Source organism: Leucopleurus acutus, assembly GCF_964270905.1.
Source record: "Leucopleurus acutus genome assembly, chromosome: 7".
NCBI lineage: Eukaryota > Metazoa > Chordata > Mammalia > Artiodactyla > Delphinidae > Leucopleurus > Leucopleurus acutus.
Window position 1 is genome coordinate 90,183,075 of NC_139150.1, and position 26,515 is coordinate 90,209,589.

At 38.6% G+C, this 26,515-nt stretch overlaps 1 protein-coding gene across 5 annotated transcripts in view; it reads left to right on the forward strand.

Moving 5' to 3' along the window:
• IARS1 (isoleucyl-tRNA synthetase 1) overlaps positions 1–26,515 on the forward strand; it is an 82,443-nt gene that overhangs the window by 14,053 nt on the left and 41,875 nt on the right. For all 5 annotated transcript variants that reach the window (XM_082842880.1, XM_082842884.1, XM_082842883.1 and 2 more), the window contains exons 7-16: positions 3,361–3,508; positions 12,470–12,557; positions 12,824–12,884; positions 15,707–15,802; positions 18,734–18,856; positions 19,383–19,474; positions 20,398–20,496; positions 22,647–22,773; positions 24,477–24,550; positions 24,929–25,123. In XM_082842880.1, the coding sequence (XP_082699006.1) occupies positions 3,361–3,508; positions 12,470–12,557; positions 12,824–12,884; positions 15,707–15,802; positions 18,734–18,856; positions 19,383–19,474; positions 20,398–20,496; positions 22,647–22,773; positions 24,477–24,550; positions 24,929–25,123 (1,103 nt within the window). The remainder of the gene's footprint in view (positions 1–3,360; positions 3,509–12,469; positions 12,558–12,823; positions 12,885–15,706; positions 15,803–18,733; positions 18,857–19,382; positions 19,475–20,397; positions 20,497–22,646; positions 22,774–24,476; positions 24,551–24,928; positions 25,124–26,515) is intronic.

A 26,515-nucleotide genomic window follows, 5' to 3' on the forward strand; every position in this document is an offset into this window, starting at 1 on the left:
CCTTGTGAGGTAGGCATGATGATGCCTGCCTGTTGTCCCCTAAATACCCTTCTATGGCGGTGCTCATGTTATTATGTTTTTTTAATAAAATATTTTAAGCATATAAAAGTGTAGAGAATAATATACTAACTATTGAGTACCAAAGACTTAAGTTTTGTCAAATCTTAATATATTGCTGTATTTGCTTACTTTTTAAAAACACTTTAACATGGAGAATTTCAAGCATATACAAAAGTAGACAGAATAATTAATTAACAGAATAATTAACTCCCATGTCCTATCGTGTATCCCCTACAATCTCTATGGTCAATCCTGCCCCATCTACACACTCCACTTACTTCTCCCAGACCCTTTTTCCAAAGCAAATTTTAGACATATCATTTTATCAATAAGTAATTCATTATATATCTTTACTAGATAAGAAATATTTCTTTAACATTACCAGAGTACCATTATCACACCTTAAGAAGTCATCATCAATCATTTTTAATGTTCTTAATATTAAATATTCTGTAGTTGTTTAACTCCTGGATATCATCAGTGTTCACATTTCTATTTGTCTCATAAACAGCATCCTTTTTTTCCCTCAGGTTATTTCTAGTTGTTTGTTTTGGTTTGTGTTTTCTTGTTTTGTTTTAATCGAGACATAAGGAAGGTTCATACACGGTAATAGTTGTCTTTTAGGTCTGTTTTAATGTGTAGGTCTCCATTTCTCTTTCTATGTTTTTCTTTTTCTTTTTTTTTCCCCCTTGCAAATTGTTGTTTGGGAAACAGATATTATCTTGTAGTTTCCCACAATCTGAGTTTTGATGATTACATCTCCATAATCTAACATTTTCTCTGTCCTCTGCATTTTATAGAAATAAGTACTTCTTTTTTTTTTTTTTTTTTTTGCGGTATGCGGGCCTCTCACTGTTGTGGCCTCTCCCGTTGAGGAGTACAGGCTCTTTTGGGGAAGGAACTAAGGTCGCGCAAGCCTCGCGGCGTGGCCAAAAAATTAAAAAACAAAACATGGGTTTCACTAAATGCATCTGTTGTTGTTGATTTCAAATACATCAAATGTCACAGATAGCAGTTGATTAGTTTTGTCTGGTTCTGTACTTTGAAGAAATGGAAAGATCCACTATGTATTCTTCTGTTTCTGGCTTTTCTCACTCAGCATTATGTTTGTGATAGTCATCCATGTTATGTGTAGTTTTGGGTCTTTTGTTCTAATTTCTGTGTAGGTGAATATACCACAGTTTGTTTATTTACAGCACATTTCTCTTTTCCATTTCCTTCTTCACATCCTGATAGGTAACCACTATGCTGAATTTGGTGTTTCTTTTTCATGCATATTTTTATAATCTATATAAGTATCTGTAAGCAGTATTTAGTGTTGTTTGCAGGTTTTTAAATCTCATTCATTGTATTTATTCTGCACCTTGCCTTTTATACTAAACATTGTTTTAAAGTTTCTTCATATTGATACATGTAGCTTTAAGTTTATTTTTAACTGCTGTATAGTGTTTCATGTAACAGATTACAATTTATTTATTCATTCTTCTGATAGATATTTGAGGTGTTCAGAGGGCACAGCCTTTTTTTCTTTTTAAATGGTAACACTTGGTGTTGCTCCAGATGTTTTGTAATATAAATCCTTGTGTACTATGGTGGAATTTTGTTTGGTAACTAAATTTTTACATGTTAGAGTCCCATTATAGCTTGTTAGGTCCTAGGGTTTTCAAAGTGTATACTCTTCTATAAGTAAATAAATACATTCTCTTATTGGGAAAGAGCAAGCTGTATGGAACTAAATTGAGTTACAGAAGAAAGTCCTTCCAACTTTTCCAAAGGTAAACCAACTTGTGGTATATAAAAATATTTATTTTTTATATTGTCTAAATTTTTAGTTTTTAGAAGTCTGGTTGATGTGATTATTTATGAGGCTTATGCTCATTTTGGAAAATTTAGAAGCCATAGAAGATATAAAGAAGAGGGAAAAAATTATAATCTCAGTACCCAAAGGAAATCACTATTAATGTTTTATTTAGATTTACCTTCAGTGGCTTTTTAATTTTTTTATGTTTATTACTATACATACTAAAATTAATAATTTTTATATCTTAGTACTATTTCCTGGTTTAATAAGACAACATTTTTTTGCTCCTCCATTTACTTACTCTATTCCATATACTTGCACAAAATGAATGTGAAGCCAACACCCAGATAAAGTTAAAGAAGAACCTTGTCAAGCAACCTGTCAGAAGCTCTCCCTTCTCATGGTCCCTTCAGTTTAGCATGTATCCCCCCACTCCTCTATAGCAACCACTGTCCTTACTTCCAACCTCATTGTTTGCTGATTCTGTACTAAATATAAATGGAATTGTACACTTTGTTCTTTTTTTGCATCTGGCTTCTCTTGCTCAAGATTATGTTTGTGAAAGTCATCCATGTTGTGTGTAGTTGTAGATCATCATTTTAATGACTGTCTAGTATTTAACTTATCCATTCTATTGTCGATGGACATTTGGGTAATATCCAATTTTTGGCTCTTATCAGTAGTACTACCGTGAGCATTCTGGAACTTGTCTTTTGGGGAGCATATATACACATTCCCAGGAGTGGGATCATTGAGTCATAACGTATGCTTACATTTAGCCCTAGTACAAGAGTTGGCAAACTTTGTAAAGGCCAGATAGTAAATATTTTAGACTTTGTTGGCCAGATCTTTCAGTCCTGTCAAAACCATTCTTAGGTCTTAGGCTCTATAAAAACAGGTAACGGCCAGATTTGACCCATGCATGGACCGTGGTTCATTGCCTCCCACTCTAACCCCAAAGGGATTATACTTCCACTAGACAGTTCTGATTACACTGCATCCTTGTCAGCACTTAGTATTTTCTGTCTTTTTTCACTTTGGCCATACTATGAGTGTGTACTAAGGATTGTGTTTGTTTTTAATTTTTGGCATAATTTCAGACTTCCTGAAAAGTTGAAAAGAATTCTCATATACCCTTCAATTCAAATAAAGAATAACACTGTTTTCCAAAATCGTCATTTTATTGATCTAATTCTTTATGGACTTGTTATAAAATAGATCATTGTAATAGTGAAACCTCATTTATGTATCCCACTTGCTACACTATAAATGTTTTATTTGTGACTACTAAGGTAATTATTAAAGCATTTTCTTTATATAAAAAATGTATTTGGAATTTCTCTCTTTGTATTTTCTTTTTACAAATATGGCAGATTTTTTTAAAGCTCAGTTTATTCTGAAAATAAAAGTTTATTTTATTCTTTAGGATCAGTTCGTTTTTCTTCCATGTCTACTATTATGGAATCTGTAAAAGAATACTTTATTTCATTTTATTTCAGGATGTTCAAGATCCTTCAATATTTGTAACTTTCCCTTTGGAGGAAGATGAAAATATATCTTTGGTTGCCTGGACAACTACTCCCTGGACTCTACCTAGTAACCTTGCCCTGTGTGTTAATCCAGATATGCAGTATGTGAAGATTAAAGGTAAGTGTGAGCCTGGTTACTTATGATCAATATGAATAAAATAATTTTAATGAATTTTGGGAAAGAATGAAAGCTTACATTTCTTCCCTTTTTTTTTTTACTTTTTTTATTGAGGTATAATTGACATACATTATGTTAATTTTAGGTTTACAATAAAATAAACATTTGTGTACCTCATGAAATGAACACCATAGTAAGTCTAGTTAACATTCATCACCATACATATTTACAGAATTTTTTTCTTGTGGTGAGACCTTTTAAGATCTACTCTCTCAGTAACTTTCAAATATGTAATACAGTATTATTATTATTATTATTACTTTTTCCGATATGCGGGCCTCTCACTGTTGTGGCCTCTCCCGTTGCAGAGCACAGGCTCTGGATGCGCAGGCTCAGCGGCCATGGCTCACAGGCCCAGCCGCTCCGCGGCATGTGGGGTCTTCCCGGACCGGGGCATGAACCCGTGTCCCCTGCATCGGCAGGTGGACTCTCAACCACTGCGCCGCCAGGGAAGCCCTGTAATACAGTATTATTAACTATAGTTGCCATGCTATAAATTATATTCCCACGCCTTATTTTATAATTGGAAGTTTGTACCTTTTAACTCCCTTTACCCATTCCACCCCACACACACACATACACACCCCTGCTTCTAACAACCACCAGTCTGTTCCCTGTATCCATGAGGTTTATTTTTGTTGCTTTGATTTCATTCTTATTCCACATATAAGTGAGATAATATGTGTCTTTCTTTGACTTATTTCACTTAGCCTAATGCCCTCAAGGTCCATCCATGATGGGGTGTTTTTTGTTTGTTTGTTTTTGCGGTATGCGGGCCTCTCACTGTTGTGGCCTCTCCCGTTGCGGACCACAGGCTCTGGACGCGCAGGCTCAGTGGCCATGGCTCACAGGCCCAGCCACTCCGCGGCATGTGGGATCTTCCCGGACCAGGGTACGAACCCGTGTCCCCTGCATTGGCAGGCGGACTCTCAACCACTGCGCCACCAGGGAAGCCCCATCCATGATGTTTTAAGCAGCAAAATTTCAGTCTTTCTTACAGCCAAATAGCATTCCATTGTACATATACATACCATATTTTCTTCATCAATCCATCCATTGATGGACACAGGTTGTTTCCATAATTTGACTATCGTAATTAATGCTGTGATGAACATGGGGTGCAGATATCTTTTCAAGTTATTGTATTCATTTTCTTTGCATAAATACCCAGAAGTAAAATTACTGGATCATATGTAGTTGTATTTTTAATTTTTTGAGGAACCTCCCATACTGTTTTCCATGGTGGCTATGCCAACTTACATTCCCATCATCAGTGCAGAGATTCTCTCTTCTCCACATCCTTGCCCACACTTGCTGTCTCTTGTCTTTTTGAAAACAGCCACTCTAACAGGTGTGAGGTGATACCTTATTGGGGTTTTGATTTGCATTTCCCTTATATAACAGGTATTGAGCATCTTTTCGTGTACCTGATGGATATCTGATTGTCTTCTTTGGAAAAATGTCTATTCAGATCTTCTACCCATTTTTTAAATTGGTTTGGTAGGGTTTTTTTGTTTGTTTGTTTGTTTTACTATCAAGTTGTATCAGTTCTTTATATATTTTGGATATTAGCCCCATATCAGCTATATGATTTGCAGATATTTTCTCCCATTCAGATGGTTGCCTTTTCATTTCGTTGATTACTTTTGCTGTGCAGAAGCTTTAGTGTAATGTAGTCCCACATTTTTTTTTGTTTGTTTTTATTTTTGCTTCTGTTTCCTTTTGTTGTCAGAGCCAAAAAAAAAAAAAAAAAAGACATTGCCAAGACCAATGTCAAGAAGTTTATCAACTATGTTTTCATCTAGGAATCTTATGGTTTCAGGTCTTATGTTAAAGTCTTTTATCCATTTGCGTTAATTTCTGTGTATGGCATAAGAGAGTGGTCCAGTTCTCCCAACACCATTTATTGAAGAGATTCTCCTTTCCCCATTGTATATTCTTGGCTCCTTTGTTGTAAATTAATTGTCTTATGTGTGAGTTTCTTTCTGGGCTCTCTGTTCTGTTCCTTTGATCTATATGTCTGTTTTTATGCCAGTACCATACTGTTTTGCTTACTAGAACTTTGTAATATAGTTTGAAATCAAGGAGTGTTGTGCCTCCAGCTTTGTTCTTCTTTCTCAAGATTGCATGGACTATTCAGGGTCTTTTGTGGATCCACATAAATTTTAAAATTGTTTATTCTATTTCTGTGAAAAATGCCATTGAAATTTTGATAGGAATTGCACTGAATCTATAGATTTCCTTCAGTAGTATGGACATTTTAACAATATTAATTCTTTGAATCCATGATCGTGGAACACTTTTCCATTTATTTGTGTCTTCCATTTCTTTCATCAATGTTTTAAATTTTTCAGTGTCTAGGTCCTTCATTTCCTCTGCTAAGCTTACTCCTACATATTTTATTCTTTCTGATGCAATTGTAAATGCAATTGTTTTCTTAATTTCTCTTTCTGGTAGTTCATTATTGGTGTATAGAAATGCAACAGCTTTCAGTATATTGATTTTGTATGCTGCAACTTTACTGCATTTATTTATTTTTATTTTTTAAAATATTTTTATTTATTTTTGGCTGCATTGGGTCTTCGTTGCTGTGCGTGGGCTTTCTCTAGTTATGGCAAGCAGGGGCTACTCTTCGTTGTGGTGCACGGACTTCTCATTGCAGTGGCTTCTTTTGTTGCAAAGCACGGGCTCTAGGTGCATGGCCTTCAGTAGTTGTGGCACACAGGCACAGTAGTTGTGGCTCGCAGCCTCTAGAGCGCAGGCTCAGTGGTTGTGGCACACGGGCTTAGTTGCTCTGCGGCACGTGGGATCTTCCCGGACCAAGGATCAAACCTGTGTCCCCTGCATTGGCAGGAAGATTATTAACCACTGTGCCACCAGGGAAGTCCCTCCATTTATTTTTTAGTTCTGAGTTTTTGGTGAAGTCTTGAGTTTTCTATATGTACTATCATATTATCTGCAAATACTGAATTTTACTTCTTCCTTTCCAATTTAGATACCTTTTATTTCTTTTTCCTGCCCAATTGTTCCGGCTAGGACTTCTAATTCTATGTTGAATAAAAGTGGCAAGAGTGGGCATCCTTATCTTGTTCTTGATATTAGAGGAAAAGCTTTCAGTTTTTCACCAAAGAGTATGATATTAACTGTGGGCTTGTCATATATGGCCTTTATTATGTTGAAGTACATTCCCTTTAAAAGAGGCATTTTTAGTAGAAGTTGTTCAAGTAATTTTATCTAGCTACAAAGAGAGATTATCAGGATAAACTTGGGGTTTTTTTGTTTGCTTGCTTGTTTGTTTGTTTTTGGCCACACCACACAGCTTATGGGATCTTAGTTCCCCAACCAGGGATCGAACCCGGGCCCCCGGCAGTGGAAGCATGGAGTCCTAACTGCTGGACCGCCAGGGAATTCCCAAGGATGTTGTTATTATCAAGTAACGGAAAAATCTCTTAACTTCCTGGGTTTGTGTGAAGGCAGGGCCTGGATATGTATTGTTTAGGGCTATGCCCTTATAACCCATTACCTAGAACAAAAGTATTCAATAAATATCAATTAAATAAATGAATGCTTAAAAAGTCTTATCATGATAGATAGGAGGAAATAAATAGACAATAGATGGGTCACACTAGAAATAGAACACAGTTAATTCATTAAGGAAAACTGAGTTGGATACAATATTAGAGAACATCTAAAATTTTCTCAGAAAGTTGCTTAAGTCATGCTTAATTATTATTTTAAAAATATTCTTTACTTTGATTTTTAAATAGACATCAGTATTAGTAATCAGGACATAGTTTATACTTATAACTTAATAAACTTACTACAAATTATACAAAAAATAAATGTATTTACTAGAATCAGTAAAGCCGTTGGGGCTGGGAGGTAGCATGAACTCTCTGGTCACATGTCTTATGATTTATTGTTTGGGAATCTGTTCTTAGGTATGTCATAATCACTCATATGTGCTAATAACCCTGGGGAAATTTGCCTTTTATTAAAATTTCTTAGAAACCCAGAAAACCTCTACTAAATAATTTTCTAGTAGTGAATACATAGGTATGGTGTTATGTAGCAGGATATGTTTTGGAGGGAGAAATCTGATAATGAGTTTCAAACAGCACAGCAAAGCCAGTTAGCTTCCAATGTACTTCTAAAGCTGGAAATAATCCAACTGTTTGGGCCTCCTGAAAGGATAACCATGCCTGTTTCATGTTGGTGAATTCCACGTCTTGAGGCAAGGGATCCAGAAAGGAAGCCATAAGAAGTGGACAGAGTGAAGGTCAAGAGTATATTTTCAGGAGTTTAGAGGAAAATAATATAAGAAAACATGTGGAACACGTCTTAGTTTACTGATTCCTACTCCCCTCTTTTACATGTCCAAGCAACTAGTTTATCTACTTATTTCCCTTGGCCTAGGAAAAGGACTATTTTTTTACCCAGAATTTCCTTCTTGGTCCAGTGTAGAAGTAAATACTACTTTTTTTTTTTTTTAGTTTTTTATTTAATTTTTTTTTGTATTAGACTATAGTTGATTTACAATATTGTGTTAGTTTCAGGTGTACAGCAAAGTGATTCAGTTATACATACACATATCTATTCTTCTTCAGATTATTTTCCCATATAGGTTATTATGGAGTATTGACTAGAGTTCCCTGTGCTATACAGTAGGTCCTTGTTGATTATTTTATATATAATATTATGTATATATGAATCCCAATCTCCTAATTTATCCCTCCCCCCAACCTTCCCCTTTGGTAACCATAAGTTTGTTTTCTAAGTCTGTGAGTCTTTTTCTGTTTTGTAAATAAGTTCATTTGTATCATTTTTCAGATTCCACATATAAGTGATAACCATATGATATTTGTCTTCCTCTAACTTACTTCGCTTAGTATGATAATCTGTAGATCCATCCATGTTGCTGCAAATGGCATTGTTTCATTCTTTTTTATGGCTGAATAATACTCCATTGTTTGGTTTTTTTTGATGTAGAGCTGCATGAACTATTTTTTATATTTTGGAGATTAATCCCCTGGCGGATTCTTCATTTGCAAATATTTTCTCGCATTCTGTGAGTTGTGTTTTCCTTTTGTTTGTGGTTTCCTTTGCTGTGCAAAAGCTTTTAAGTTTAATTAGGTCCCATTTGTTTGTTTTTGTTTTTATATTCATTACTCTGGGAAGTAGATCCAGGTATTGCTGTGATTTATGTCAGAGAGTGTTCTGCCTATGTTTTCCTCTAAGAGTTTTATAGTATCTGGCCTTACATTTAGGTCTTTAATCCATTTTGGGTTTTTTTTCTGTATGGTGTTAAGGAGTGTTCTAATTTCATTTTTTTACACGTAGCAGTCCAGTTTTCCCAGCACCACTTAGGAAGAGACTGTCTTTTCTCCATTGCATATTCTTGCCTCCTCTGTCATAGATTAATTGACCATAGGTGCGTGGATTTATGTCTGGGCTTTCTATCCTGTTCCATTGATCTATATGTCTGTTTTTATGCCAGTAACATATTGTCTTGATTACTGTATCTTTGAAGTATAGTCTGAAGTCAGGGAGCCTGATTCCTCCAGCTCCATTTTTGTTTCTCAAGATTGCTTTGGCTATTCGAGATCTTTTGTGTTTCCACACAAATTTTAAGATTTTTTTTTCCTAGATCTGCAAAAAGTGCCACTAGTAATTTGATAGGGATTGCACTGAATCTGTAGATTGCCTTGGGTAGTATAGTCATTTTGACCATATTGATTCTTCCACTCCCAGAATGTGGTGTATCTTTCCATCTGTGTCACCTTTGATTTCTTTCACCAGCGTCTTATAGTTTTCTGAGTACAGGTCTTTTGCCTCCTTAGGTAGGTTTATTCCTAGGCATTTTATCCTATTTGATGCAATGGTTAAAAAGAAAAAAAATTACATTTCTTTTCTTTTTTTAATTAATTAATTTATTTATTTTTGGCTTTATTGGGTCTTCGTTGCTGCGCGTGGGCTTTCTGTAGTCGTGGTGAGCCAGGGCTACTCTTCATTGCAGTGTGTGGGCTTCTCATTGCGGTGGCTTCTCTTGTTTCAGAGCACAGGCTCTAGGCATGCGGGCTTCAGTGGTTGTGGCACACGGGCTCAGTAGTCGTGGCTCGCGGGCTCTAGAGTGCAGGCTCAGTAGTTGTGGCGCACAGACTTAGTTGCTCCATGGCAGGTGGCATCTTCCTGGACCAGGGCTTGTGTGCCCTGCATTGGCAGGCAAATTCTTAACCACTGCACCACCAGGGAAGTCCTACATTTCTTTTTGGAGTAAAAATAGAAGTTTTTGAAAAAGCATTAGATTTAATCAGAAAAATAACCTCTAAGAGCATTTTCATTTCTGATTGAAAAATTAACACAAAACATTAAAATTAACACAAAAAAATTAACATTGTACAGAGATATAAAAAGTAAAAATTTCATATACTTTTCAGATTATAATACTTTTATACATCATGCTCCTATTACAGATGAAGAACCTGAGATTCAAAGGGGGTGGCGTATCATTGCTATTAGGAATCTCCAGTATGTGTTTTCTCAACACCGCCAAGCAATTAAATCAATTCAAGCACTAGCTATCTGGAGCTTGAGTCAGATATCACAGGTCAAGAGCTTAGTCCTACAAGACTTCCCCCTGCCACTGCAACCCCCCCGCCCCCTTTCAGATGTCAGTCACAAGTTCCGGTTGTCACCTGGGCTTCTCACCAACCCATGACGCCCTCCTTGGGTCCGAAGAGCAACTCACAGAACTCAGAAACATTGTACTTACTAGATTACCGGTTTATTATAAAAGGAGATTGTAATGGATACACATGAACTGCCAGATGAAGAAGTGCATAGGGTGAGATCTGGAAGGGTCGCAAGCACAGGAACTTCTCTCCCCAGAACTGGGGTGGGCTACTCTCATAGCATGTGGATATGTTCACTAACCTGGAAACTCTCCAAACCCCATCCTTTTGGGTTTTTATGGAGGCTTTGTTACATGGGCACAATTGATTAAATCATTGGCCATTGGTGATTGAACTCAATCTCTGACCCCTCTCTCCTCCCCAGAGGGGGCTGGAGGTGGAGTATGAAAGTTCCAACCCTGTAGCCATGTGCTTGGTTCACCATCCTTAGGTTACCTAGGGGTTTTACAAAAGTCACTCCATTAACGTAACAAAAGACACCTTTGGTTCCCACCACTTAGGAAATTCCAAGGGTTTTAAGAGCTCTGCCAGAACAGGGATTAAGACCAAATATATATTTCTTACTATATATCATAGTATCATAGAACTGGTACCAGAACTTGAGAACTTTGTATCTTTCAAATATTTCCTGGTGGTCAAGTTAACCATAGTCTTGACAAGGCCCTTTCCATAGAGATTTATATGAAAAAAGAAGGTTGGTACCTTCAGGTTTCTATAGTTTATGGGGAGCAGGGGGAAGTCAGGGAAAGAAAAGAAAAACTCATAGCCAGGAAAGGAATCTGTCTTACAAGACAGTTAACTTGATTCACAATAGCTTGTGCTATCAAGGGAAGAATATTGAGAAAGGAATGGGAAAGTGTTGGGCGTCAGATATTTTTATCATTGTTTAGCTGTGCCTTAGGAGTAGCTAAGACCAAGAGTTGGTTTCTAGCAATATCAACTGGGAAGGAGCTGTTTCCACATAGAGCCTGGCTCTGGTGTCTACTGCTGCTTCTCCCTGCAAGTGCATTTCTGTCTAAGTTTCCTGAGTTGCCTGTGGATCATGGCCATTCCGTAGTAAGCCTGACAGCCATAAAGGCCATCTGGCTGAGATTTCAATCATGTCATTCATCTGCCTGCATACAACTCTTTTACTTCTTGTGTTCTTGTGTACCATGTGTTCTGTGTTTTATTCAGAAAATATAGACTCCACTTATAATGAAGTTCCTGTGAGGTCAGAACTGGTGGGTGGCAACATTATTTGTGGTGGTTTTTCAGTGAATTGCAAAGGCCTTCACAATGATCCATAGATACTCATTTTTCTTACAGCCTTAGTATATTCTTAGGTGTAGCTTTAGTATATTCTTGGGTATGTCATACTTTACATGTGGGCGTTTAAATTAGCCTAAATTTTTGTAAGGCAATTTGTCAGTATCTATTAAATTTTAAATGTTTATGCATTTGTTTCAGCTTTTCTCTTCCTAGGATAGTATCCTTCAGAAATGTTTCCAATATGGGTACAAAGACATGTATAAGACTATTCGTTATCCCAGTGTTCATAGCAATAGCAATTTGAAAACAGTTTAATTGTCTAGCATTAATTGATATGTTAAAAATAACTTGTACCTCCATAAGATGGAATACTATAGAAGCTATTTAAAAGAATGAGAGAATCTATATGTGCTAACATATGAGAAAATGTTCACAATGTATTATGTGAAAACAAATTACAAAACTGTATTGAGTTATATCCCATAATTATTAAGTTACATGTTTACATAATATGTATGTTGATATATACATAGAAAAACACCTGGAGGAATAGACACTGAAACGATAGTGTCGAGGCGGGGGCGGGGTGGGGTGGGGAGTATGAGATTATGGGAAACTTTTACTTTGTGATCTCTTCTTGGTTTGCTAATGTTACGGATTTTAAGCACTCATATATGTTACTTTTGGTAGGAGAAAAGATTAATTTACTTAAAATGAATAGAGGTGCAGTTAACAACAACTGATGAGCTGCCTTAACAGCATTTGATGTTTTTATCTTTTTCGTATTTGGAAAGCACGTGTGCCCTAGCGTTCTTTGTGGTGTTCCTCTGTCAGTGCTGAGCACATTGGATGCAGGTGATATAGGAGCCCCTGGAGGGAAAAATATGCAGATGCATGTCTTTAGCATAAGCCAAAGCCTGAATATCATTGAAGTCCACTTTTTCCCTTGCTCTCATAGATGCTGTCAGAGGAAAATTATACATTTTAATGGAAGCCAGATTATCAGCCCTCTATAAATTGGAGAGTGACTATGAGATCCTTGAAAGGTGAATACACAAATCATTGATTTGTACGTGTGTGTGTGTGCACGTGCATGTGTGTCTTTAGCTTTAAAAAGTGAGATACTTTATTGCCCAAAAGCTATATTATGCAAGTTTAGTTTTAAGTACTAATACCAAGTACATTCAGGTCACACGTTCCAGCACTCATGATTTAGGAACAAGGAAACCAGAAGGGAATGACAACTTGATGTGGCTGTAGCCTCATTTCTTTGATAATTTTAATTGTGAGTTTGCCTTTCTCTTTTTTCTAGATTGCCTGGTGCCTATCTCAAAGGCAAGAAATACAGACCGCTGTTTGACTATTTTATAAAGGTGAGCTTAGAGATTTCTACCACAGGAGCTGTCCACAACCCAAGTATTTGATAACTGGAGTGGTATTTATATTGTCTTATTGTTATATTGTTTGTACAAGTGTGCCTAAATCCAAAAATCTGTTTTAGTATTACAAAAATTAAATTCTGTTTGTATTGCCTTCTTGCTTTAATAATTAAAATCCTATAGGAATTTTTAAATACTTTTCTCAGGTTACATAAGGAATCAGTTACTTTGATAAGATTTAATGTGTGTATATTTGTATTGTTTATAGTCCACACATCACCTAGGCAAGTCGTTGAGGTGTTTTTTGTTTTTTGAGTTTTGTTTTTACAAACTTAAGGTAGTGCTTTTACAAAACTGTGTGTGTAAAAGTAAACAGAGTTCATTTCCAGGAATTGATGAGGTGGGTGCTTTAAGCTCAGACATTTAGTAACTTAGTTCTTATAAGAGTCACAAAGCTATTTTATGTGGTTTTCCATTTTCTGGCAACAGAATCCACAGCTGTAGCTGTAAACCCCACCACTAACAACAAAAGAATAAAGTCAGCAGGAATTTCCTGTTGGTTCTTATTTATAGGTCTTGGAGTGAAATAATGAGCAACACTCTCAGACCCGGTTTTACACATTATGTGGAAATTATATTCAGTTGGACGTAGCATTAGCCAGCAAAACCTTACACCATAGCCCATGATAAAATATTTGCTTACCTCTGTTCTGATTCAGTGTAGGGATAGAGTTTGGCTAATGCAGGTGATCTCTGCCATTTGGGCTCTGTCCACAACATCACATCTGCCTCTACATTTTTGTGCACCTGAGTGTTTTCCCATGTTTCTTATCTCCTAACTAATGGCATTCCTCCTCATTCCATGTTGCTGCTGATGAATTTCCAAACACTTTACCTGGTCTGGTCCCTCCCTTGAGCCTGTAGTCATTTGCCAGCACATTCCTCAATGGGTATTCTCCAGTTGACACAAGGCAGTCCTACTCCCTAACCACATTCCCTAATGTTGATTTAAACATATCCTTTGCTTCCATCACACTGGCCCTTTCTTTTCCTGCCTCTCTGCCTTTGTTTTTATTGTCTTCCTCCTCTTTTTTAAAAAACCCTCACCTTGCTTTAACGTCATATCAGCTTGACACTCTTCAAGGCTAAACTCAGGTGCCATCTGAAAAAAAAGCAATTTTTGAAATGCTTCTTTGGTTTCTCCCTCTGAAAAATATCATTCCTGCATTCTTCTCTTCTGTATCATAACATGTTTTATTTTTTCTTGTATTTGTTTTTATTTGTCTTAAAACCTCTTACACTAGACCCCTTTGAGAACCTAAGGAAAGTTCAGCCCTCTCAGAAAATGCACATGAGCACAATAGATAGGAACTTTAGGTTAAATCAGAAGTCTGTCTGGAATATGCACTCAGTTCATACTGATCTAAGTTATTTAAGAACAACAACTATCCATTCAGTTAGCTTCCTGAAATTTCTAGAACATTTGGTGAGTTTTAGAAAGATGCTGCAAATTCTTTGAAGACAAAAATCATCTGGTGTATACCTAAAATACACATGTTCTGAAATATTAAGTGAGAGCTATAAGAGTAGATGCTGTCTTTGAAGGACAGCACTATAGCTCTCTGTGTGAATGCTGACCCAGTTCAACCTTGGCAGGGGAAGGATCTAAAACTGGACTTCGAGAGATAGGAATGCAATGTAGGGTTTCTTTGTTAGAAACCCTCTACAGTTAGAAACAGTAAGATACCTTTGTATTCCCTGTTCTTACATCTGATTCTAAGAACCCACATATTATCTCTCCATGTTTAAACTATTGAAGACACACCTTTTAGCACCTATCATACCACACCAAAAATATTTCCAGGTGACTTGGGTTATAGCAATTAAAAATTCGTAGTTATTTTTCAAGTTTAGTTTTAAGTGAATGCCAAAGAATTAAAGAGTTGTGATACAGTTGAAAATAAAATTGCATTTGGAACCAGAAGACCTTCTTTCAGGTCATTACTAGTTGTATGATTTGGGCAAACCATTTCATCTTTGTTCAGAGTTTGTTCATCTGTGAAATTCAAATACAACCAGAATATTTTTAAAACATGAGACTGCTGATGCCTTTTTCACAGGATTATAGGATTAAATGTGAAAATAATTTCTGAAAGTACTTTTTGCAAAGGCAGAGAGGTAAGAAAGCAAAGAAAAGAAATATTAAGAGATAAAGGTAGAAGAAGTAGGTCTGTAGTGTTATGTGTATGAACCTGACTTTATTGTTGTTACAAAGAAAATCCAACTGAGAACATTTCCCTTCATGTTACAGTAGGTGGAGTACCTGTAACTAGAACTTGTAACTCAGCTCCCATACCGATTCTTCCAAGGTTTGCCTTTTATTACTGAATAACCTGAGCTGGACTGAAAGGAAAAGGAGCAGCAAAGCATATGCAGTGATTGAAAATATACCAGGAAGTGAATGGTTAAGGAAGCACATCGTCTGAGACATTTTCACGAAAAACTGCATTCTAGGGCAGGGGTGAGGTTGGAAGAACTGATGAAAAAGCACAGTTTTGTGGCGAAGGAAGTTAGAAATTTTTCTCTGCAAGTCTTCAAATAATTATTTCATTTATAAGTGATGACCTGTTATTCATGGAAACGATGTATTGAATTAGCATGTTTCTTCCCAATCTGAATTATTCTGTCCTTTCTATTTCTGAAAATAATTTTGCATGTTAAAAGATTTTTCAGGCTCTTACCAAAAACTGTTATTAAATTAATATTATGGTATGGTATTGTTTTACTCTTTAAGCCTGATAACCTTTCTTTTCCAGTGTAAAGAGAATGGTGCTTTTACTGTGCTTGTTGACAACTATGTGAAGGAGGAAGAAGGCACTGGGGTTGTACACCAAGCTCCTTACTTTGGTGCTGTGAGTAGTATATGTCTTGCAAATGCATTTATGAGAAATAAACATCAGTGGCCACTGAGTCGTGTGTGTGTGTGTGACAGGGAGAGAGAAGAGAGATGTTTCTCACTGTTTTTCACACTATGGAGTTAACCTCTTTTCAGGCTCACTGCCCCCAGAGATAACCTTATAAAACTTGCATCTGTAATTCCTTTTCACCCTGAGCTGATTTTTGAAAATGGTGTGCTAAATCCTGAATGTTGCTGGGCATTTAGTCTTTCTAAAAGGCATGCTGTGTTTTCATTCATTCACTATTTACTTGCTGTACACTTTGCCATTTATGATATGCAGTTCTGGGAGTTTTGACAAGGGCATAGAGTCATACAGTCACCACAACCATCAAAACGCTGATAGGTTCCATCACCTTTGCTGTGTTCTTGACTAAATAAATACTATATGATCAGAAGGGAGAATTTGACCTCTTTCCTCAAAGCTATGCAGTGTGGTTAATTTTAAGTTTTTCCCAGAGTAATTTTTCCAAAAATGTAATCCTTTTAATGTAATTTGTATATGAATAAAACAAGAGCATAGGGTTTAAGGGCACACATTTAGAACCAGACCTCACCTTAGGTCACAGCTCTGCCACTAACAGGCCATCTCTGGGTAAGTTACTTAGCCTGTCTGGACTTCCTTTTCCTCCTCTGTGACATGGAATGATAGTACCTGCCCGTCTGGGAAACTACAGCGATTAAGTGGAATCATCCATATAGAGCGTTTAGCACAGTGCCTGACACTGTAAGAGTGTGTACTGCTGGGGGTGTAGCACCCACTGGGGACCTACAAATTCCTCTTGGCTTGATCATTTTGTCAGTGAGAGAGGCAGTGAAGCTAGTCTGTCTCCGTTGGTCTTTTTTTTTTTCATACTTAATCTCTGCAGGGATTTTTATTATGGAAGTCTTCTAACATACACAGAAGTAAAGAAAATATAATATTCCTTATGTTCACATTATCCAGCTGCTTTAATTATTAATTTGGAATTTCTGTTATATCTGTCTCGTTCCCTGTCCTCTTCCCCAACACCTTTTTTATTTTGGCTGGAGGGTTTTGTAGCAAATCCTCAACATCATATCTTTCATCTGCAAATACTTCTGTATGCATCTCTGACTGATAAGGGCTTTTATTTTTAACATAGCCACCATGCCATTATACCCAATAAAATTAGCAATTGCTTAATATCACCTAATACCTGGTCAGTATTCAAATTAGATGGAAAGTAAGCATTCTTGATAATACTATTTATTGAGTTTTAGTAATTAGTCAAATTTCAGCTATTCATTATAATTTTAGGGTCAACTGGTGTCATTGTTCCACTGTTAATAAATAATGAAAAGATAACTTCTTGGTGTGTATCTGTGCTGAATGCCAGGCAGGTTAATGTTATAGAAGATCAGATCTTTAAATTTCAGCCTTTAACCCCACTTGGTAGACGTTTTCCAAGAGACCTTCCATGTTGCAGCTTTGCCAGACAATGTGCTATGTGATCTCTCCACAGAGTCTATGCACTTCTACATGACCGTGTTGAACATCACCTGTTACTCTGGCTCCATTCAGGAATGCTGCTCTTAGCTAGTCGAATCGAGTAGGGCTATTTGCTCTATACTAAATGGTTCAAATTGCTGGGCTTTGGGGCTTGTCCTGTCTGTGTTGCTTACTGTTTTTTTTTTCAGGGTCTTCCTTCATGGCCAGGCTGTCATTGCCCTTGGCTGTCATGTGCCACATGCACATGTCGCATCACGCTAGGCAGCCTCTCAGCATAGCGAGAGTTGAACATAGGCCCAGGTGGAACCATACTGACTTTCCAGTTTATCTTGGAGTCAAACCAGCGTTTGGTTTCACTATTTAGTCCAAGACAGTCCCTTTAATTTTATATTCAAACAGCGTAGCAAAGAGGTAAAGACCTTGGACTCTGGAGCCAGGCTGTTTGGTTCTGAATGTGAGCATTGCCACTTTGCAGCTGAGTTATTTCTTTGTGCCTCAGCTTCTTCATCCGTAAAATGGAGATACTTGCTGGTTTGTCTGAGGGGAACACATGATGAAAACCTAGTACATCTATCTGCCTTCCTCACAGGATCATTGTAAAGGTTAAATGAGCTGATATAATGTAGTCAGATGTTCAGAGCACTGTTTGATATAGCACTTTATAATCAGTTTGCCCTTATTATTGTTAACATTGCTCAAAATGTATTCCTGAAGCATTGTGATGAACCCAGCCTGCCTGGGGCCCATATTATTTATTTGTAAAGTGAATAGTTTGGGGTTTGTTTGTTTTATTATTATTTTTAAATTAATTTATTTATGCACGCCACACCACGCGGCTTGTGGGATCTTAGTTCACTGACAAGGGATTGATCCCAGGCCCTGGCAGTGAAAGCACCAAGTTCTAACCACTGGACCACCAGGGAATTCCCGTAAAATGAGTAATTTGGATTTAGATCACTGTTGCCATCCTTTCAGGCACTCTTTGACAGGATGCAAATCCATATGCACATCAAGCATTGTGCAGTACTAAACGGTTCATGCCTTACACGTGTATGTTCTTCTGCTTTGTGCATACATGTATGTGTATACATGCTGCTGTTATAAATCAAATTTGATTTTGTTCTAATGTATTCATATGTTTCTTCTTACTTAGTGGATACTCAGCTATATTAGGGGTTTGTGAAGTAATGGCTGGGAAGACTGATCTAATCCCCTAACCCTGCTATAGGGCTCTGGATTCTCTGAATAATCCTTGAGTTAACTTCAGTTGAGAGGATAATGAAAGTTGGATACATTTATATGTCAGAATACTGAAAAATTTTCCTATAAATTTATTGCCTCATATGCTCCTCTCTTGCCACACCCACACCTAACTGTTTTATTCTTCCCTTCTTCTACCTTTCTCCTTTTCCCCAGGATGACTATCGGGTCTGTATGGATTTCAATATCATTCAGAAAGACTCTGTCCCTGTTTGCCCTGTGGATGCTTCAGGCTGTTTCACAGGGGAAGTGGCAGATTTTGCAGGACAGTATGTGAAGGTCTGTATCTCTATGGCTTAGAAAGGTGTCGGTTTCATCATACTTCTTTCATTAATCAGTTTTTTGTTAAATAGCTTCCATATGTGGGATTTTTTTCCCCAGGAAGTAGATTTTGTTTTGTTTTGTTTGAGCACATAAAATCAGAAAAAATAGACATATTATCAGCTGCATTCCAAGGGTCTAGTATCTTCAGAGGAAGCATGCTGTAATTTCAATTTCAAAGGTAGAAATCAGAAAAAGTGGGCTCTGGTTTGTGACTCCGGAAACGGCTTTGTGACCTTGGGGTAATCATTGCTGATTGAAAATTTCACTGCCTTAAGTGGTCTGGAACGTACTTTAAAAGTACTTAAAGTTACACAGTGGCTGAAATGTGAACCAAGTATTTTTATAGTACATTTGTTATTTGTGCCTTTTATTCATAGTAAAGGTATCAAAATAACAAAGTTTAGTAATATCCTTAATTATATTGTATTACTAAGTATTGTAGGATATTTTAATGGCTAGATTTAAAATTTTTTTTAAATAGGATGCTGACAAAAATATTATCAGGACCCTAAAGGAACAAGGCCGACTTCTTGCTGCCAGCACCTTCACCCACAGCTACCCTTTCTGCTGGAGGTGAGATGAAATGTAGCTCGAGCTTCAGCTTTGTGGATACATTTGATATGTGTGCCCATTCCATCAATTCATGGTTCCCATCTCATTTGTATCCTTTAGAGTTAGTGTTTGAAAACTTCATTCTTGTTTTAAGGAGAATTTTATGAATTCATATATTAAGTTATTTCGTTCCTTAGGTGTAAGAAACAGGCATATGCCAATATGTATTGTGTTGGGATCACAGTTCTCTAGGATGAGATGTAACTCTAAAACTTTCTAATGGAATTTAGTGAGAAATATAGTGTGCAATTTTTTTTTTTTTGGCTGCATTGGGTCTTTGTTGCTGTGCATGGGCTCCTCATTGTGGTGGCTTCTCTCGTTGCGGAGCACGGGATCTAGGCACGCAGGCTTCAGTAGTTGTGGTGCGTGAGCTCAGTAGTTATGGCTCATGGGTTCTAGAGCCCAGGCTCAGTAGTTGTGGCGCATGGGCTTAGTTACTCTGCAGCATGTGGGATCTTCCAGGACCAGGAATCGAACCCGTGTCCCCTGCATTGGCAGGCGGATTCTTACCCACTATGCCATCAGGGAAGTCCCTGTGATGCAAATTTTAATATAACATCATACTGTAAAGATGTGGGTGAAAATGGAATGTTCAGTGGCATCACGTTTTGTTCCCGTGTTTCCTCTTTGCTGAGGTTGACATCATTTCTTAGTCAAGTGTCACACAGCAGAACTATATTTTTTCTTGTCCTCTTATTAGCTTTCACCTTCTTGTGAAAGATGGAGGGAGATGACATAGACATTAGTATTTGCAATAGAAATAAATATCAGTAGAAGGCCTAATAGTTGGTGATGATATCAGTAAGAAACTAAAGGTCAGTCTTACCCTCTGCCCCTGCATACCTCAGTCTGCCCAGCCACATTCTGCATTTTTGCTTCCGCAGGTCAGACACTCCCCTCATTTACAAAGCAGTGCCTAGCTGGTTCGTTCGGGTGGAGCATATGGTAGACCAGCTGCTGAGGAACAATGACCTATGTTACTGGTGAGCAATAAGATGTGTGTCTTCATAATGTCCTTTGTCATGTAGTTAGTACTGGTTTATACTTCCCTCAAATTATAGTAATTTTAAAAGCCATCTTTTATTGTATATTGTAATAATAGCTATTTTTCTGTTTATTCAGGAACACAAAATAATTTAAATAATATTATATAACAGAAGAAACAGCCCTCTTATGACAGGACATATAAGGGAACATTTTTCTTTTTTAAACCCAATGGAAATGAGAAGTTGCCATTTATTTGATTTAAAGAATGGAATGACTTTGGAAAACTAGCTGTACTCTCAGAGTCCATTAGCTTTAAATAGTAGTCATTTTCAGTATATACATTTATTTTTGGATATACCTACAAAAGCCATTTACACTTACTACTTTTGACACTTGTTGAGTTCCTAAAATATGACAATGTCTTGTGTACACTGGTTTCATGGATAAACACTACAGGAACAGAAGCCTTTCTCTCCTCAGCTAATATCTAAACTGCAGAGAGGTGTTACAGTAGTTCCTCCATTTTTCCGTAGCGGGTATGTTCCAAGACCCCCAGTGGATGCCTGAAAACGCAGATAGTACCAAACCCTACACTGTATAGACTGTGTTTTTCCTATATCTACATACCTATGATGAAGTTTAATGTATAAATTAAGCACAGTAAGAGAATATCCAAATTGCCAGCATCACTGCTTTTGCCCTTTGGGGCCAATTTTTAAGTAAAAATAAGGGTTATTTCCACACAGGCACTGAGATAATCAACAGCTGATGTGGTAGCCGAGATGGCTGCTAAGTAACTAACGGGCGGGTAACATACACAGCCTGGATACGCTAGACAAAGGGATAGTTCATTTCCCAGGCAGGATGGAGTGCAAGGGCGCAACACTTCATCATGCCACCCAGAACAACGTGCAGTTTAAAACTTACGAACTTTTTACTCCTGGAATTTTCCTTTTAATATTTTTGGACCACGGTTGACTGTGGGTAACTGAGACCATATGAAACCACAGATAAAGGGGGACTACTGTACTTCAACCTGTAGGTGCAAGAATGATACAAAACTAAATCTGTGTATTCCAGAAGAATGTTTTTCCCTGAGAGTTTTGAGGGTAATCTCTATTTCTTATTTTCCCCAAGAATCCAGCTTGACTTTAAGTTGTGTTCTCTGGGGAAGTAAGAAATAGTGCATTTGATTTTGGAAGAATGGGGAGAATCTCAGGGCAGTAAAAGAAAACTATAGCTTTCTATATTTCTTAGCAAAGTGAATTTCTCAAGAGCAAAATGTGTTTTCATTTTTATACCTAGGAAGCTCTTTAGTTTCCTGGTGGAGCACTGAGTATAGAATATTCGTGTGGCTGCCTCATTGGGGGTGGTGGTGACAGGTGTGCAGGCCTATAAACTGACCTAGGATGGTAACTGCAGCACCTGAGAGGACAAAATGTTTTGGAGCCTAGGTGTGCCCTAACTCGGCCTTGAGCTTGACAGCGTTTCCTACAAAGCTGAACCTTAAAGAATAAGGAGTCATTTACCAGTCAGAAGCTATAAGAGCCTTGGGTAGGGGGGTGGCTGAGGGAAGGAGGGTGGCGGGGTGAACGTTATCGAAGTAGAGGGATGGCATGGACAGAGGCAGTGAGGTAGGAAGCTGCATTCTAAGGAACTTGCCTTATTGCTACAGCCTACAGTGCAGTGGCGGGACTGCAGGTGAGCCTGGAGAGGCAGCTTCTCACCAGCTACACATAACCCCGCCTATTCAGACTCTTACTTTGTAGGTGATTAAGAGCCCTTGCTAATGAGTTTCAGTAAAAGCGCTATTGTATGGATGACCTGAAGACTAGATCTAAGTAAGATCAGGCTAGCTGTCGTCATGGTGATTGGTTAAAGGATTGTGGCAGTCCTGCAGTTGTAGAGCAGGACAGAAAAGCTTGTGTGCTGTGGGGTTTCATATTACAGAGCATCTTCCTGGGATGGATTCATAGCAGAAACAGCCTCTGTGGGTCTTCTGGTGCTGTCCATTTGGAAGACATTCTCGTAGGAGTGAGCTCAGCATTTCCAGAATGTTAGGTTCACAAAGGCTTATGCAGATCTAATTTACAAATTTACTTACTAATGTTTTTATGTGATTGGTTATCTGATCTGTTTATTGCAGGGTCCCAGAGTTTGTGCGAGAAAAGCGATTTGGAAATTGGCTGAAAGATGCACGTGACTGGGCAATTTCCAGAAACAGATACTGGGGCACTCCTATCCCACTGTGGGTCAGCGATGACTTCGAGGAGGTGAGGCAGGGCAGTGTTTACTTGTGTTGATTTTTCCTAAAGCACTTCATTCATGCATCTCAGTATGGGGTAAAAGAATATGGTTTCTTTTTTTCTTTGCCCCTTTCTTATCGCATCAGGTTTTTTTCTTTTTTCCTTCCTAGAATCATGACATAAATAAGAATATGTTTTTAAGATTTTAATTTATTTTTACTTTAATTAAATATAGTTTTAAATTTCCCTCTGTGTAGGGCTTCCCTGGTGGCGCAGTGGTTGAGAGTCCGCCTGCCGATGCAGGGGACACGGGTTTGTGCCCTGGTCTGGGAGGATCCCACATGCCGCGGAGCGGCTGGGCCCGTGAGCCATGGGCGCTGAGCCTGCGCATCCGGAGCCTGTGCTCCGCGATGGGAGAGGCCACAACAGTGAGAGGCCCACATAGCGAAAAAAAAAAAAAAAAAAAATTTCCCTCTGTGTAAAAGTGAAAAATGTAATTTGTATTTTTCTCGGGAAACTCCTCACATTGTTTATCTTGTGTTGCTCAGAACTCTTTTTGAGTTTCTGATGAACAGAATAGAGACTCCACCCGCTGCACTAAGTCACAGCATATTAAAACGGCCCTATTAGTGATAAAAAAGGACGACTTAAAAGAATTACCAAAGTGGGCTTCCCTGGTGGCACAGTGGTTGAGAGTCTGCCTGCCGATGCAGGGCACACGGGTTCGTGCCCCGGTCCGGGAGGATCCCACATGCTGCGGAGTGGCTGGGCCTGTGAGCCATGGCCGCTGAGCCTGCGCGTCCGGAGCCTGTGCTCTGCAACGGGAGAGGCCACAGCACTGAGAGGCCCGCGTAGCGCAAAAAAAAAAATAATAATAATAATAAAAAAATTACCAAAACATTGCAGACCTTTAATTTAAAATCAAATTGTGTGTGTGTGTGTCTCTAAATAAATACATACATAGGTATATAGATGTATTCCCTCTGTCCAGTGCTGACAGCATTAGAACAGTCATGAGCAGCAGCAGCAGCCCAGGGACCTCAGTAAATCTCCAGTAGGCACCTGAAAGGCAACAGTGAAGTAGCTGAATCAGAGGACTTTACAGGACTGAGCAGGAAGTGCAGAGAAAGAGGCTGTGGGTATTCATTAGGTAGTAGATGACCTCTGGGTGTGAACCCACAGCAGCTCCTGCTGGTGTAGCCCGGCTACACGGCCCCTGTTAGATGACTCACCCTGTTCTGAATGCCCCTGCTGGGCCCATCTCCCAGCCTCCTTACATGAGTGTAATCCTAATGTCTTGCAATCTGACTATTTGGTCCAGTTCATGCACAATAAATTAGTCCCAGCTTTGACTTGAGAAGGTTTCAGATTAAAGAGCCAAGTTCAAGTGCCAGGAGCAAACTAAGATGCCTTAGAGTAACAGTCTAGGCGTTTCACTTATGCTAGTTATTTTTGTCAGAGATTTGGACATAGTAGACCCTCAAGAAATACTCGTTGAGATGATGGCTGTGAAATTCTCTCCTTGTTGGGAATCCCTCTGATATAGGGGTAGATAGCAAAGAAGTGAGGTCTGCTCACCAATTCAGTCAGTGACCTATAGTCTTTCATGAAGTAAGCCACCTTGATGATAACTCATGAAGATCAAAGGTTTCTAAACCTAAACATGAATGTTACATAAATTAACTCTGTTTGATCTTTGGCTCTGAGGCCTTTTAACTTTGTTTTGACAGGTGGTGTGTGTTGGGTCAATGGCAGAACTGGAAGAACTGTCAGGAGCAAAGATCTCAGATCTCCACAGAGAGAGGTCAGTTTCTGAATGTTTGATTCACTTCAGTTCATATCGGGCTAGGTAGCCTGTTTAGACATGGTCTCTGTATCAGATCACAGAGCTACATGTAGAAATCAGACACTAGTTTGCTGAATTACTTCGTTGTTGATGATTCATGTCATATTGAGGAAAGGTGGCCTCTTGTCCTTGAGTTAGATGTCAGGAGACTTTGGTATATAACCTTCCAGATGGAGCCCTGATGGTGCTCTCTGAAAGCCTGTGATAACTGCCTATATTTCTGTTTGCAGATGCATATGAAAGAGCTGTGAGGGCATTGTGTTTCCTCTAGGCAATTAAACTGTAATTTCTGTTTTGCTTAAAATTAATAGAAGTGGCTACTTCTTTGTTTACTAGCATTGACCATCTGACCATTCCTTCACGCTGTGGGAAGGGATTGTTGCATCGCATCTCTGAAGTGTTTGACTGTTGGTTCGAGAGTGGCAGCATGCCCTATGCTCAAATTCATTATCCATTTGAAAACAAGAGGGAGTTTGAGGATGCATTTCCTGCAGATTTCATTGCTGAAGGCATTGACCAAACCAGAGGATGGTATGTTTCTTGTTCTTTAAAGCGTATTTATTTATTTATTTATTTATTTTTGGCTGTGTTGGGTCTTTGTTGCTGCGCGTGGTCTTTCTCTAGTTGCAGCGAGCGGGGACTATTTGTTGCGGTGCGCGGGCTTCTCATTTAGAGGGCTTCTCTTGTTGCGGAGCATGGGCTCTGGGCACGCGGGCTTCAGTAGTTGTGACGCACGGGCTTAGTTGCTCCGCGGCATGTGAGATCTTCCTGGGGCCAGGGATCAAACCTGTGTCCCCCGCATTGGCAGGCAGATTCTTAACCACCGTGCCACCAGGGAAGTCCCTCTTTAAAGTGTTTTACTGATTTAACAAGTATTTTACTGAGCATTTATCAGCTGGGTGCTGGGGAGATTGTGTCAAACAAGACAGGCTTGGGCTTCCCTGGTGGCACAGTGGTTGAGAGTCCGCCTGCCGATGCAGGGGATACGGGTTCGTGCCCCGGTCTGGGAAGATCCCACATGCCACGGAGTGGGTAGGCCCGTGAGCCATGGCCGCTGAGCCTGCGCGTCCGGAGCCTGTGCTCCGCGACGGGAGAGGCCACAACAGTGAGAGGCCCGCGTACCACAAAAAAAAAAAAAACAAAACAACAAGACAGGCTCTGCTCCTGCCCTCTGCCCCTCACCACTAAACATACCATAAAAGTGTCTTTTGAGCAGGAATCTCACACTCTATTAGGGCTGTAGTTTTAGAGTTTGAATTGTTTCTTTCACATTTTGGAATACAGAGATTTTGGTGTATGGAAAGGTTAAGTGATACAAAACAATTAATGTGTCCTTAGTTTGTTTACTTCAAATCATTTACACAAGTGTTTAGTGGGTATTTACATAGAATTTACCTGAGTGGGTGCTACAAATTGGAGGGTTAGTTGAAAATGTACTAAGATGTTAAGGCTGGCCTCATAACATTCTGAAAAATCCAGTTTAAAATTCTTAAAAAAGAAAAAAAAAAACATGGTGGGGAGGACTTTGGCATTGGTTTTATCTGATGCCTTATCTAAAGCAGTACCCTCATCCTCTTAATTAGAAAAAGATGAATTACCTTCACTTCATGCATGAGCTTGGCTGACCCGGGTTCTAATTATACTTTCATTAGTAATGTTTCTGCAGGAGTGTTAAAAGAATGTTGGTATCATTTTCTCTTTACAACTTGTAGTCATCACAAACTGATGGAATTCCAGACTTAATGTTCTTAATGTTTTCAGCTTCCAATCCATTTTTCTGTAGAAACAGCTACCATATACAAACTCCTGTTCTTAGGGAGGGCCAGATGACTCACCAATAAGTTGTTTCTCTGAGGAGTTGCCATGTCTGGCAACTGTTAAAAGCCCTCACGTGGGTCTCCATGTGCACATTGCCTCCCTCGC